The 15,854-nt window shown below is 39.5% G+C and overlaps 1 protein-coding gene across 4 annotated transcripts; it reads right to left on the bottom strand.

Moving 5' to 3' along the window:
• Nucleotides 1-4,305: 4,305 nt before the first annotated feature.
• On the bottom strand, nt 4,306-15,521 carry LOC103478178 (neuronal acetylcholine receptor subunit alpha-7-like). Of its 4 annotated transcripts, none has more exons than XM_008431743.3 (10): nt 14,810-15,521; nt 12,109-12,248; nt 10,554-10,598; nt 10,019-10,128; nt 9,431-9,510; nt 9,005-9,172; nt 8,497-8,691; nt 6,951-7,037; nt 6,755-6,864; nt 4,306-5,781 (listed from the first exon to the last, which is right to left on the bottom strand). In XM_008431743.3, the coding sequence occupies exons 1-10, from the start codon at nt 14,859-14,861 to the stop codon at nt 4,903-4,905; spliced, it is 1,866 nt and encodes a 621-aa protein (XP_008429965.1). In that variant the 5' UTR covers nt 14,862-15,521; the 3' UTR covers nt 4,306-4,902. The 4 variants fall into 4 exon arrangements, with proteins under 4 accessions (XP_008429965.1, XP_008429966.1, XP_008429967.1 ...); XM_008431744.3 differs by having other exon boundaries at nt 10,019-10,125; XM_008431745.3 differs by having other exon boundaries at nt 12,121-12,248.
• Nucleotides 15,522-15,854: the final 333 nt, after the last annotated feature.

The following is a 15,854-nucleotide window of genomic DNA, read 5'->3' as shown; positions in this document are numbered from 1 at the left end:
TGTTGGAGACAGCCTCTATCAGTTCTGGATATATGTCCAGTCACCCCTAAATGCTGGTCTAAGCGCAGTTTAGCAGCTGCAGCATCTACAAGGAGACAGGGGAGGAGGGAGGGCGGAGTCACTCCTTTTACTTTCAACCTCTCCACTCTCCCCCTCTCTCTCTCTCTCTCTCTATCTCTCTCATTAATGACCAATCAGTTAAAAACTTTATTGGTCCCAACCTGCTCCCTCAGCACATTTTTTTGCTCCCTCGTCTGTTTCCATCAACCAACCCATGAAGACATCTCGTTCCCTCCTTTCATTCTGCATCATCTCCGTCCATCTCTGCAAAAGCTCTTTCCTCCTTCTGCCTCTCCTTTATTGCTGCGCTTCATTTCCTCTATCCTTCCTTTCCTCGATCCTTCCTTTCCTCTCGGGCTCATGTTCTTCTCCCTCGCTACCGCTGTCCCGTTTCTGCATCCTCTTTAGCCAAGTTAGAAAAATGAAACTGAGGAGACAGTACTTTGAAATATCTTTTTTTGAATACTTCTGCGCCGTGTCAGAGCATTTACCAAAGTAATAATCTTTTCCAAACTTTTTCACGGTTTGTCACCTTAAAACTGCAAACTTCAATGCATTTCCTAGCAATCTTCTGGGATCGACCAGCACCACGAGGTGCTTACGTGTGAATCGGAAGAAATATCTACCAGCTTTTTAAATACACGCACTGTCCCTGTGCCAAAACTCCTCAAGCTGTCGAATGGAATCGACAGCTTAAATTGTATTTGTGGCCAAACTTTTCTCTCAGCCATTTCATTACTTAAATATGCTCTACAGGTACATCTCTCAAATATAAATACCAAAAAAAAAAGTAAAAAAAAATAAAATTCTCCCATTTCAGAAAGTGAAATTCATATATTGTATGAATAGAATATTCTATTTCTATTCATAAAATATTCTATGAATATTCTACCACTGAGTGAAATATTTCAAATCTTTATGTTACATTTGGGCCAGAAAATTACCACCCAGAGTCCAGAAGAAGAGAGATTTCAAATGATAGACTAAGCTAATGATTATTAGCACTTATCATAAGCTAAACTGAAATCTTTATTAGATTTTTTTTCTATTTGTATCATACATTAGAAAGTACTTTATTGGTCCCAACCTAAAATTTTGTATGTTTTTTTTTTTTAAATCACACCATTCAGCATTCAGCTTCTATGCTCCACTAATTGGAAACAAACTTCCAGAAAACTGCAAAACATCTGAAACAGTTACTTTAAATCAAGGCTAAAAACCTACCTGTTTAGAGTTGCCTGTGGTGACAGAGAGATTGATCAACATATTTGATTTCCTTGATTGTTTTGACAATAGTATTTGACAAAATGTAACCGATTATGTTGATTTATAATCAGTTAATGTTTTTCAGGTGAAAAACACTTTGAAATGTCTGGTTGCTGAAATGTGTGACACAAATAAACTTGACTTGAAAGTGCCACACTCATTTATACCACTGATAATAAAATAAACATAATTAAAGCCATGGCTTTGTTTGTTATACACTTCCTGTTAACTTTATTAATGTTAAAACACTATGTGGAGAAAAAAAAGTCTTCTGACATCATCTAACACTTCCTGTTTCCTTAAGGTGCATGATGTTACAAATGCTTGTCTTTACTACTCTTCAAAATAAAAAAGACAAGTGAACAATTGACATACGTAGGCCGCAGACATGTTGACCTTCAGGAAACTGACCCATATCTACAGATCCACAACTACCGAGTCTAAAACAACCAAAAACTGTGACAAAAATAAGACTGGGAGACAACCGAAGTTTGTCTACTGAGATGACTGCAGCAAAGATTTGCTTCACCAAGTCTTCGTGACTCTATTTTATATTAAGGCTTTTGCGCACATCTTTTCCCGGCACGCCAGTAATACTGGCAGGCGCTGAATCGCATTAATGAATAGAATAAACAACACCTTCCACATCAGCATGCTGAACATTTTAGAGGAAGCATCTGTTTGCTTTTTGCTCCGCAGAAATTAAAGTCCTGCACCGAAACCAACAAAAGTGATGCAAAAACGTGTTCTAGTCTCATCTCCTCTTCCCTGTACGTTCACATTAATAACTTCAAGGATTCATACAATCTGATACGCGTCCTGAAAAATTATTTACAGCACCTAGAGTTTCTGGGCATCTTGTCTGGATGATATTTTAATACATACAGAGCTGTGGCTGGTCTGTATTTGGTAACTGTGGGCAAATGTTGCCCATTTGTTATAAGCAGGCTTTTATCATTCACAAACCAAAAGCAATAACACAAACTTAAATTGGTCATATTTCCCCCTTCTTTTAGATCACTTTTTAAGCTAAGAAAGCACCAAAACACGTCCCAACAATAAATCAATATGGTAATTTTATGCACTTTTATTTGTTGTTTTGATTAAACTTTATATGTACACTGCAAAGCTTTTTAACATATGAACTGCACTGTAAAGTTTTTTTTTGTTAAACAATTGAGTCAAGGCCATATCACAGGTTTTAATTCTTAATGTATTATGTATTAATTCAAATATGAACTTTGATTTAATAATTTAATTAGAACTTCAGACCCCTTTAGACTAGAGGACCTGCTTTCAACAGATTGTAATTGCACACCCAGAGTGCAGAGAGTAGTCTAATTTTTCACTTCTTTGTGTAGAAAAAAAAAAAATGTAGACGATGCTTATACTTTGTGGTATTAGAAGAACAGCTTATGAAAAAGATGTTTGCCCATGTCTGCTTATACCCTCATATTTATGTAAAAGGTTGTGGGAAAATAGTGCAAGAGAGCATTTTTCTAGCAGCCAACATCCCAATCCTCTCTTGGCATTGAGACACCAAACTCTTGACCAAGATTTATGGATGGCCATTTATGGATGCACCCATAAGTGGGTCAGTCATTCAGATTGCTAGCTTATGTGAAAACACCCACGGAACACATTAGTGTTTTTCATTATAGATATGTTCTCGCCAGAAGTCATTAAAAACTAACGTTACCCACACCTGCAAACAGATAAAAACAAAAACTGCCATAAATTAGATTGTGTATAAAACAATAGAGTGAAAAAGGGAGAAAATGAACAGCAGAATAATCAGAATGCCATGAAACAAGCTGAAATATGTCCGTATTTTTTAAAGCAGCCCTGTTTCTATCAGAACTATTGAATCTTAACTTTTGTATTTTTAATTGAGTGTCTGTTATAGGTTTCACAAGTCATCATCACCCAGTTATTGCACAAAAGTTATGTTTTGTTGAGAGAAAGGCTCTCTCTTAGTGACTTCACTTTAGTTGCAGAGCAAACAAATAGCGGTCAAAATGTACATAGGTCTGAACATCCGAATGTTCCAGTGAGCAGAGCAACTATGAACCTGAAAGTGGAAACGATATCATTTAAGCAGAGTCAAAAACAATTATCTGCAGAGCTGTCCAACAATCAAAAATCAGTCACAGAGAACTTCAGAGAGATAAGTAATCCACCTAACTGCATAGCCCTTGAGTATGTCCACTCAGTGCAAGACTCCACTGTTGAAGAAAAAACATTCTGAAGCATTTTTGTTTGCTGTAAAATATTTGGATAAGTCATTGAAGTACTGGGAAATTTAAATTTGGCGGAGGAGTGGCCCCCAAAAACACCATAGCAACACTAAAGTTAGGTGATGAAATCACAGCATGGGACTGTTTTTCAGCCTATGGTACTAAAAGATGCTTATAATGACAAAACATTTTATTGTACAGGGACATTATTAATAAGAAAGTCAGATAATATTAAATAGGGACAGATACTTTACCAGTCAGGTAATCCCAAGCACACAACCAACAAAACAATCAATTTGTCTCAGAGACAGAAGCTAAAACTGAAAGAGTGACCCAATCAATCACTCAAATTAAACTCAATCGAGTTATGAAGCTGAAGCTATGGAAGAACTGCTCAAAAACACACCTGAACAATGTATGCAGCTACTTTCTACTCACAAGAGACATCAAGACACTTTCTTTACTAAAATATGTTCCTAGAAAATATAAAATATATTTCAACAAGCATCAACATGCTTTTTCTCCACCAGCGGAGTTGTGTAAAGTGAGCATGTGTAGATACCACTGCAGTTGAGGGCTTTGCCTTTTATTTTCATAGAAAAGCTACACCTACATGATTCCACGTTTTTCTAAGCCTCTCTGTACGTGGTCAGTGATTCTAGGACAGCGCTATAACAGAGTGGCACCAAAATATGGATGAGTTCAACGCCTATATTTGAAACATTGTCTTAAGAGTCATTAAGGCAGTGGATATATGTTTATTTCTTCATTATCCCAGATGCAAGAAAAACATTCCTCAATCTCTACAGTTTGGCACAGGTTATCCAGGTTTCCCACCCTAATGAATCAAAGCTTTGCTGTTCATTAGCACATGTAGCATTAGCTTTAACTGATGGGTGGCTGATGGCCATGTTCAGCCAGTTAGCTTAATGAGTAAGAACTGACGGCCGGCTGCTGTTGGCAGGCCTCGACGTAGAGATTAAACCAAAACCTTCAGAAAGTGCAAAGCCCAGTGGAAGCAGGCAAACCAACATCATAACTTCAAAATGTCACAATTTATAGCTGGAATGAAGACGCACAAGAATAAATGTAACTCTGTACTGCTCTCACCTGGGCATCATCTTACAAATGCTAGTCTTTACACAAGTTTAATGAAAGTCAGATTTGATTATTTTTCACATATGCTACAGAATGAGTTCTATATATGTCCCATAAGAAAATTAACTCTACAGTTTCTGAGTCACTGAGAGTAGTCCTTTCCCCGCTTTTAAAATCAAAATTGTGCTTCCATCAGCGTCTCGTCGCACCAGCCTCTTTCTCAGACTTGCTTCCTTATCTCTCAGAGGAAGTCTTTTGACAGAGCTATTCCAAAGTTAGGGGCAGCCATGAGGATAGCGATTGTGCAGATGATGTTGAAAACGCTGAATCCTACCAGGCACAGGCGGTCGATGACGGCAGCAGCGAACTGCCACTGCTCTGCTAAACTCAGCTGACGGTCCTGCTCGCGAACGCGTTCCACTAAGAACTGCACCTCCGTCAGAAGAGCCTGCAGCTGGTTGTCCACAGCAACAGATCGAATCATCCCGCTGTGGCTCTGCAGGGCAGCTGATCTCCCACCCCCAGGATCTAAGCCGCAGGGTCCAGTGGCTGCACCTGTGTGCTCAGGGTTTGGAGATACTAGAGTTTCCAGTGGAGGGCTCGCAAACTTTGAAGACTGGAGGTGCTGATGTATTGGCATATCTCCAATCGTTCCCACCGCACCTCCTCCTGCTGCTGCTGCCCCTTCGTCTCCTTCTCCTCCTCCACCGGATCCTCTGTTGGCCCGCCCATGGCTGGTAGTCCGGCACCTCTGAACAGGTTCTAGTTCAGCGGTGGTCTGGAAGGTCTGAAAGCCCATGTAAGGCAGATGACCATTGGGCTGAGGTGGTGGATTGGAGCTAGGGTTAGGCTGGATATTAACCTGGGGGCGTTGAGGAAGTTGGTGGGACAGAGGGTGGCTGAGCTGCGCCAAGCTCGCCTGCAGGGCACTGAGACCTTGTGGTAGGATGCAAGGAGCTGGGATGGGGATGGGGATCGTAGTGGTGGTGGTGGTGGTTGGAGAGGACAGAGTCTTGCTGTGAGAGTCTGCTTGGCTGCTGGAGAGAGTGGGTTCTGCTCCCTCTCCTGGTCGCTTCATGCGCAGAAACCAAGGAACCCACTGCAGCAGAACCAAGTGCACCTGAAGGTCAATGACACCAGAACACAATCAGAATACATTAGTGATTGACAAGTAGAAGAACTCAAACACTCAAACCCGTAGCAACTGCAGTTGGCTTAAATTTGCATGATCTTTAGTTCCTGCATTAATGAGGCACTCCTTTTGCTGCCCCACAACTAATTAAGATGCACAAATTGGATGAGGGGAAAATTGTAGTACAGTCCTGTAAAAAGCATTCACTGCAAGCAAGAGACACCTCCTCAGCACACAGAAATGCTGTCTCCCACCGTAGTGCGTTATGTGTAAAAGCAAAACTAAACTTCTTCATGGCACAACTGACAAATAACATATTTCCTTTTTCTGGACCTCTTTCTAATGTTGCCTTAGTGCGTTAGAAAGGGATTCATATAAAAACTGCACATGTCTCTTGTTGAATAAGAAACATTTTGTATTTTTGTATTTGTCCAGTTCAAATTACAAAACAGGATAGAAGTCAACGTATGTGAAGTTGACTTGTCCACCATTTCCGTCAAAGAAGGCCTCATGATTTTAAAAACCTACAAAATACAACATCAGCAGTATTTATCCGTCAGCATTTATGAGTTCCTCTTAACCGTTGCCCAGGCTGGCACAGTAAAATAACATAATTGATGTCCATCATACCAGGATAATAAGTGTTTTCAAGTGGCCATTTTCAGAGTTTTTAATGTAATTAAGAAATTGCAGTTAACAGGAACCGCCGAGGTCAACGAAAGAGCAAAAGCCCTTTATGAGAAAACTGCTCCTATAGGATGAGGCAAATTAAACTCTGAGTTTACTGGAAATAGCCTCTTTGATGATTTAGCAGACTTTGCAGTGGTGGTGCACTGTCTTATTTCTGTAGTAACAACTAAACAAGCAAAAATCTTGTAAAATATTCAAACTTTTGACTTGAAATCCCATCCATGTTACTGGAGTCATCCGTCTTATGAGCTGATGTTGTGGAAAAACTCACCCAGCGTGGCATTTGTCCACTGTCCAGACTGTGGTGATGAAACTGGAGGACAATGACCGTGGCTACCACCGACATACCAACAATCACCATGGTGCTGGCAAAGTACTGACCTGAAACAAGCATGTCAGTAACCACAAAAGACAACAACATCCAGATACGATGCACCGGTTTGCATAAGAAAACAGAAACAACTAACCGATCAGTGGCACGGAGTCGGAAGTGGCGGGCATTATCTCTGCAACCATCAGCATGAAGACGGTTAGAGAAAGCAGAACGGTGATGCCTGAAGGCAGACACAGGACACCAGGGAGTAATAGTGAGAAAAATATACCATCCTTTAAATATGGAGGTACAGGAATGGACCACAGTGAAATATTTATCACGCGTTTGATTTTCTGCCTCAATTATCCATCTTCCTGGCACTCGAAAGGTTGTACTCAGTTCATCTTTTTAACCTTTCTGTCATTGTCACCACTTTCCTTCCATTGGTTCATTCTGCTTTAATAAAGAACTGATACAAAATTCTGATTTAATTGTTACTGGGGGAAGATTAGAACAAAAACTCTTTAAAACAGCTCAAAGGTATACATGTTCCTTACATTCTTTCGCATTAGGTTGCAGTCAAACACACGAGTACATTTATTTGGAGTTTTCAGACAGAACATGTCAAAGTAGTGTGTTGTGTTTTTTCAAATGTAAAAAAAAAAGCCTCTTCCTGCTCGACCTGCTACAGCTACAGACGGTCATGTCTTGGTAGGTTTGAAGTTATTCTGTACTACAGCAGAAATATCTACAAACAAAACTGTATTTTGCTTTCAGTTTTATCTTAACTTCTGAGTGCATGTTTAATTTGGAGTACAGGGAATGATATAAAAATGCACACCAGACTTTTACATGTTTTAGTCATTAAAATTTGGAAAAAAGAAGCAAACTTTTTACCTTCACCATTTTTGCACTGCTTCACATTGTTCACATAATCCCAAAAAAATATATTAAGTTCACGGGTTTACTGTGACAAAGCTCGTGGATGTAAATACATTTTACAAAGCACTGTACGCACAGTGTACAACATGACTTGAAACATGTTTTCTGAAAGAGAAGGGGGGTATAACTTAAGGGGTCACTCAAACTTAAAGATCCGCAATGTGCGAACAACAAGAAAAAGCTTCTGTATTTCAATTAAAGGTGTAAAGTTATGGAACAAGTTAAATGAAGATTTAAAACAATTCAAAAGAAAATACAATGAGGTCATTTTCAATAGAGATAGACATATGGGTGAGAGAAAGCAATAATTTGTGTATTGAAGATAACACTTGGTGTAAGGGTTTGGAAAGACAAACCAGCATAAAAAGGGAAAATGTATAGGTAAATATTAGTACCTGCTGACTGCCACTTGACTTTGACTTGACTTTGATTTTGTTAATAACAGTAGGACTGTAAGTTTTCAAGTGTTTAGGGGGTAGGAGTTAAGAAGTTCTCACTTCTTCCTACCCCATTTTGAGCCTGATATGTTAATTGAAACAAATATCTGTATTTACTCTTCTTTTTTATGCACTTCTTGTTACTGTGCACTATTTAATTTGTATATTTGTATCATGTTTGAATAAATTTCGATTTCAATTTCAATTTCACAGCTAGACATGGAGAGATTAGATATTAAATCCATGCTCTCACACACACAGTGTGTCCCTTTTCATTCCACCACACCATCCCACCGCCTCTTTCCAGTTGTGGCGTCTCACCGAGGCTGATCTTCTCCCCCGAGTTGGCGGGGAGCAGGAAGACCAGCAGGGTCATGGAGGACAGGAGCACGCACGGGATGAGCAGGTTGAGAGCATAGAACAGGGTTCTCCGTCGCAGCGTCACCACAAACGTCACGTCTGGGTACGGCTCTGCACAGCAGTCGTAGAAAACCTCATTACGACCTCCCGGGACCTCTGAAAAGACGGGGAAATAAAAAAAAGATGCGGCGCGACATTTTATTGTTCTGCAGCAGAACGTGACTGATGGCAGCTAATAAAATGTTTTTTTGTGTTTTGCGCGGCACGAGAGAAAAGAATGTGGCGCAGGAGCGGAATTGATCCAAAAATATGGCTGAATATAAACGTTTAATTATAATGCCGTGCACGCATGCAGGATTTAAAATGCTGCCTTTTTGTGATGAATAAAAATCTGAGGGAAGATACTCTGATTTGTGACAGGTTTAATTAATCTGTGAATATTTACAGCCCAGTTTCTACGCAGTCGTACCCATAAGGTCCCACTCTCCGTTGGGCATGTACCCCGACACATCTGCCTCCCTCATCTGGATGTCCAGCAGCCAGCCGTCAAAAGTCCATGAGCCAAACTTCAGCTCACAGCGCTGGATGTCAAATGGAAACCATCTCACGTCCACATTACACGTGCTGACAAATATCCCTTAAAAATTCAGAGACAAGAAGAAAAATTTATTTACAGTGCAGTAACAGCCCCCCTCCCCCCCCGCCCCCCCTTCTTATGTGACACAGAGAGGATGTGATTAATAATTAACTCTCATGGCAGTCGTGTGGAAGAAGGGGGAAATTAAAAATATCTGAACGCAGCAGACATTGTTCTAAATTAACTTTCTGCCGGATGAGTGTATTTTGTGAATGAATAAACAAGTTAAATTCGGAGGCTCCGGCTGTGCAGACCTACCTGGAGGCAGATACTCACAGAAGCCACTCGAGTTAACCAGCACGTTGGTCTTAAACGTGGCATCGAACTTATCGTGAGCGCTGAGAAAAAAGACAGTAACGTGACGAAGGTTTAAGCAGCAGCAGGAATTTGGGTTGAACTGCAACCTTTCTTAGAGTCAAGTAATTAGACTTGCTCATTTTTGTGACATTCTGGATATTAGAAATTCTTTTTTAAAAAATGTAAGAAAAATTGCAAATAAATCAATGTTAAAAGTCCATTGTGGAAAAAAACAAAACAAACAAACCTCAAGCTGATTTTAATACCAGAAAGGACAGGGTTTTCAAATAATGACGATTTCAGAGTGGCCAAATCAACGTCCATACTTGAATCTGATTAAGATCCTGTGCCATGGAACAATCCCATTCAAACCCCAAACATCTCGCGTCTTGTTTAGATGTTTGTCTTTAAGATAATGGACTCAGGCATCAAGTATTGGGAGGGGAAAAAAACATGTATTATGTTTTTTCTAATTTGCATGACAATAGAAACACATTTCCATACATTTCCAAGCTGCAGGAGCCTTAAATGGGTTTTTGCTCTACACACCTGTTGTAGAGCAATATGTCAGGGGTCCAGACCTGGTCAGGAGTAAAACGGAGGTTCTTGACTCCAGGATACTCTGACTGGTTCCACTGGAGATAGTGGTCATACCACTGCTATGAGGCACAAGCACAAAATGATATAAACAAGTGAAAGGACTTTGCTAAATTATGTACATACTGCATAGCCTTTACTGTGTCCTTTTTTTTTCCATGAGGGAAACATGTTTCTTGTCAGCTCACACTCTGTACTGGGGGCATCGTCTTCATTTATGCTCATGCTCATAAAGTCTTACGGTGCATATTAGGATTTTGAGCTACAAGAATAAAGTAAAAATAGATTCACTGAGCTCTCATAAGGCCATGTTTAGGGAAGGAGAAAAAAGCTGTCATCCTTGTGAGCAACCCATTATCATGATAATGAAAGCCAAACAGCATCCGGGATGACTCTGAGCATACTACTGCAATGGGCAGCAGCCCGCAAAAAAGCTTTCTGCAACACAGATCAATAGCACATTATTAATGTTATCTATTATACTCACCATCTGCAGCCAGGCATTTGTGGTGAGGATCTGATTCTTCTCATCCTTGCAGGACACAAAGCAAATAAGATAATAAAGGACTTTGCAATTGAAAAAAAAACAAAAAAAAACATTATTCTACTTTTTTTTAAGACTGCCTTAAAATGTTGCATTTGTTGGCTTTGCCTACACTTTGCATTTAGATTTCAGCATACACTAGTGTCGGTAATTTACATGCGCCTCTTTATTCTTCGCATTTTAAAAAGGGAAGAATAAAAAGAAAACATTCAAAACAACAAAGAATCTCTCGTACTCATTCACCCAGAGACGCCATCACAATCATTTTTTGTTACATCTAAGTGAATAAGGCAATTTCAGTATGATTTATTTTTTTTAGGGTTCGACAATTTCCTTCACCTAATGTTTGAGATTCACGACATGGATGTATGAAAAGTCCAGCTTGTGAAGATCTTAGAACTTTTGTTTTGACACCTCCAGCTGAGTTTTGATGCGCTGCGGTCCAGTTAGGGTTAAATCATGACTTGTTACTGCATCCAAGTCACACCTTGACGCAGCAAGCTAAAAACGTCGTCATCATTAAAGCGTTCAAGCAATTTCTGTCAGTATTCTGCATTTGTAAGAAGTCTATAATCTTCTCCAAATGTTCTTCTCAACAGCTGCCTTACTTAGAAATCAAGGATAAAAATAAAAAAAAAGCTTCTGCATTGACGCATAGCTCACAAGCTAATTCCCACTACAAAAGAGAGCTCTGCAAGGTGGGAACACTTTACATGAGGGCACTAATCAAAGCAACACTTCACCAATCAGGCTTTCATCATAAGGTGACCAGTGAAAAGCAGTTGCTTGCCCTGAGGCGCATGGCAGCTTGTTGAGAAAATGCCAGAGGCACTTGAAATGTTCTCCAACCAAGAGGAGAAAAATCCTCTGGGCTCAACACAGTGTGACCTCTTTTAAGCTACAGAGACGCTAAAAGTCTTCACACTTTTACAGATTCATTTTTCCTTCTGTTTTGGATTTTTTTTTTTTTTGGCTCTTTTTTTCAGATTCTGAAACAAATTTTAATATCAAACAAAGAGACCCGAGTAAAAATAAAAACAGGATTCTTCTGTTGTTTAATGTGTTATAATTATATACCCTACTAAGATGCTATGGCATGATCCACAGCTCAAGAAGCTTCAATTTTCAATTCAAGAAGAGTGGGCTCTTTGCCACCAAGCACGAATTTTTGGAAGAAGTCAGGTATTTGAAAAATTAATCAGGTGTTAATTAAAGGAAACACCTTTTATGAGCACATTTATCCAGCAGTCTAGCTCGGCTTCTTTGTGTGAAGGTTTTTCAGGTGTAGCATAAAGAACGTGGATTAAAAAGGGATGGAATACGACCAAAATCAACACAAACCCTTTAAATAATGAACAGATCAAACACCTGAACGGTCTAACGTAAAATTAAATAAAATGTTTTGGCAACCATACAAACAGCTCTGACTTTTCCTCTAGATTTTTCTTGGTTTTCTGAGCTAATAATAACAATAATGATTAGGACTACTGAGGCATACCACATCCATGACCTGTATTAGAGTGAAGGAGAAGTGAACAGTGAGGGTCTGGGAGTCGTTGGCCACTGGTCTCTCCATAGGGTTGTAGTCCCTCAGCAGTTCTTTGAGAAGATAACGCTGGTGTGGACCCTGCACTGATCCTGGACAGACGGCGGTGGGTGAGGGTGGTAGAGGGGAGAAAAATGGCTGTCAGATCACAAAATAAAGGAAAATTGACAAAAGAAGGTAAGTACTGCAATTATAGTGATGGATTTAGTCAAATAAGGGAAGGAAGGACAAAAAAAACACTACAGAATCATTGGGAAAGGAAGTTAGAGGATAGAAATGTGAGTGTGCGCCCAGGCAGGGGTAAAAAAAAAAAAAAAAAAAAAACGAGTAGGAAGACAAAAATAGTCCCGCTCTTCTTAATCAATTACGTCTTTGATTGATCACAAGCACCCAGTCGGAGTCTTCCCTATGCCATAAAAGCGTCAGCTTCATTTTATTCAGGAAATAGTGAGGCCATTAAACACTGAAACACCCCAGACAGACACACACAGCACTCACAACAATGAGGGCTAAGGAAGCGCTCGCTCTCTCCCTCTCTGCCACGAAACTACGCTAAGAGCCTAAAATCACTCTCGATTCATACTCTGCTGTGAAATCCCAGATGATTTGGGGGAGATGTGTTAAAGGTGGGCGTAAGAGGTGCACTAAATATGCTAAAAACAACTGCAGAGAGCAAGGAATAGTTGTACAATGTCTGTTCTGTAGCCAGACTTCACAGTGGGAGAGCTCCTGGAAACGATGTATGATTAATTCTCTCACTGTGGGGCGTCAGATCTATATTCACCAACAGGACCTTGAATATGACTCTGACTTCACAGATGGAATGCCTTTATGCAGGTTAATAGTCTCTCTGTGTTCATAATGTTCCTCTTTAGGTAATTTACCACCATGATCACCATTTCCTTTACCTTTCACATCCGCAGTGCATTTCACATTTATCACCACACCTTGTAATGATGCGCTAAAAGCCTTAAAATGTATTGAGCTTTGTTGCGGTGGTTAACCTCACACTGGAAATTTAAAAAAAAGAAAAGAAAAAAAACAGCTGGAAACGAATTTGACTGAAATATTTGTCATTGATGTCACAATTACTGGCACTGCAAACGAGTCCTATTAAATAAGTAATTGTTCATCCATCGCCATTTAATTTGGTCAGAGTATTTAGTTATACTTAGCAAGCCATATTTTCCTGCTGTTCTACTCAAAATAGGTAAGACGTGTAAAAAGAAATAGGGAGAGGGGAAAAATTTGGGAAATTTTCAACAACTGTCAACAGATCCATCCCACGTGACCTGTGGATCTCTGCAGCTCCTCCAGAGTCAATATGGGCCTGCTTTTAGCTGCTTCTCTGGTTAATGTTCTCTTTCACGCACCTCTCAATTTATACAAGAATCGAATCGAATTTTGGAAAGTTGTGCTGTTCGATTTTGAATTTCAGATCATGAAATCAGCATTGCTCTGTTAAACGTTTTAAGCTTGGGGATTGAGTTATAGTCCAACCCTGCTCTCAGTTTTTCCACAACTTTATCCCTGACTTGTTTTCTATGTTCCTTAATCTTCATGTTGCATCATCCTCTTCACCAACGTTCACAAACAAACCTCTGAGTCCTTTGCAGATCAGCTGGGTTTACAGCGAGATTAAGATAAACACATATAGACTACTAAATAAGAGACTTAATGGCTGTCGGTCGTCCCGAAAAGTGTTTGTTGTATTATCCTGATGTAATTGACACAAGAATTTTAATAAGATTGAGGAGGATGATGTTGTCTTCGTTCCAGCTTCCAGCAAATGCAAACATCAACGCCTGGTTGATCATAGATGGCTTCAAGTGTGATAGCAAAGCAGGTTGAGTGCTTTTTTTTTTTTTTTTCTTTTTGAGCCTTCATTTTATCTGTAAAGATGCATTTTACACATGACACTAATTAGCCTCACTGAGGCATAGGGCAATATAGAGAAGTTCATTTTAGTTCAAAGGATTCTAATGGCAATGAGAAGTGGGGAAAAAAGGCAGCAAAGCTGTAAAATCACCGGAGAAACTCCATGTTGACTCATATGCAAAAAAAAAAAAAAAAGGTAGCAAATGTGAGTGCAATTTCAGAAAAACAAAACTGAATCTTTCCCACTAAAGTATGGGCTGACAGCATAATGTGACAGTAAAACCTTGGGACAAAAACCATCGTAGTAAATACTGATGTCATGAAATCGTTGCACCTACAACAATATTTTAAGACAATGGTAAATCAATATGAAATATAGTTATACAGCATATAAATTGTTAACAGTATGTATATCCACCAATTTTTAAGAGATATCATATGTATACTGCTCAAAAAAATAAAGGGAACACTTCAGTGTTCACTTAAATGTTAAAGTGTTCCCTTTATTTTTTTGAGCAGTGTATATATATATATAACCCAGGGTTTTATCTTGTAAACTGCAGTGGAGATGATAACATATGACAGTGTAGCTGGTTCATCATGAAAGGAAATCAATTTTCTTTTCTGAACATTAAGACCCACTTTGTTTCTAACTTGCAGAGAATAAATTTTTTTCACGTGCAAATACAGGAACGCACAAAATATACATCCAAAAGACCCATTTACTCTTGTTCAAGCACAGTCCCGCTCAAAAGCACCCGTCCAAGTCACTCACCTCGGAGCAGAGTCGCAAGTATCAACAGCCAAAAAGCCACCGCTTGCCTCATGCTGCATTCCTCACTATGAGCACAGGAAGACTTGCAGAGGGAGAAACAGAGATGGAGGGAAATAAATGGTAAACTAGTGTAAAAATGGGCATCTGTGGGGGAAAAGAAAGCTTGCTGAAAATAGGCAGAGATTCGTAGTACTGTCAGCAGTGGCAGAGGAAGAAAAAAAATGAGGAGAAAAGGAAGAGGGAGCAGCAGACACAGAGTGGGTGAGACATGCAGTGAAATGAACACTCCAGTAAAGAGGGAGATGCTGTGTGGGAGTCGATCAGATTCAAAGATGGGCAAACCTTAGCCTGTGGTCAAACTCGTCCTTTGTGCTTCCATGAGCTTTCATTTCTGCAGACTTCATGGCAGTTACTGTATCTGCAGCTGAATGCCAATGATGCTCAATTGTGAAGCCCTTTGTTGACTATCTCATAGACTGCCTAACTTTTTTTTTAAGTAACCATCCAGATCAGTTTATTTTCCATCAGATAACGCATTTCTGTTTTCACTTAACAGCTTCTTAAATACATTTAGATATATGGTATTTTGAGTTTGTTCCAGTGCTTTTAATTTACTGCAGGAATCAGTAATTGCAAGTAGTGAGTGGTAATTAAAGTAATTTTGAAAAAGAGTAAACTGACATCAGTTCATTCAGAACACAACACTGACCCCAACTGGATAAGACAGTAAGTACAATCTGTAAAATATTTGAAATTTGTCTTATCCGCTGAATCTTTGACCTTCTTTTGAAATTCTGACAGATCTAGAAGAGCTACAATTTTTAATTGCAGCGCATAATCCATTAAAGGAGCTTTTAAGTAAAAGTTAAGGTTGCCGTCCACCTAAATCGCAAAGCCCTCACAACGTTTCCACAAATGTGCCTCCAAAAAAAAAAAGCTATCTCTCTGTGTTGAAAAAGGTTGTGCATGAACATAAAAGGGAGAATTCATCTTCATAATGGTACTCGTGATGCAAGAAAGTCTAAATGATTAGGTACTTTACCTT

This window comes from Poecilia reticulata, chromosome 16 (assembly GCF_904066995.2).
Source record: "Poecilia reticulata chromosome 16, P_reticulata-male-v2, whole genome shotgun sequence".
NCBI classification, from domain to species: domain Eukaryota; kingdom Metazoa; phylum Chordata; class Actinopteri; order Cyprinodontiformes; family Poeciliidae; genus Poecilia; species Poecilia reticulata.
The sequence above is the reverse complement of the archived record's forward strand: the minus strand, read 5'-3'. Positions and strand labels throughout refer to the sequence as shown.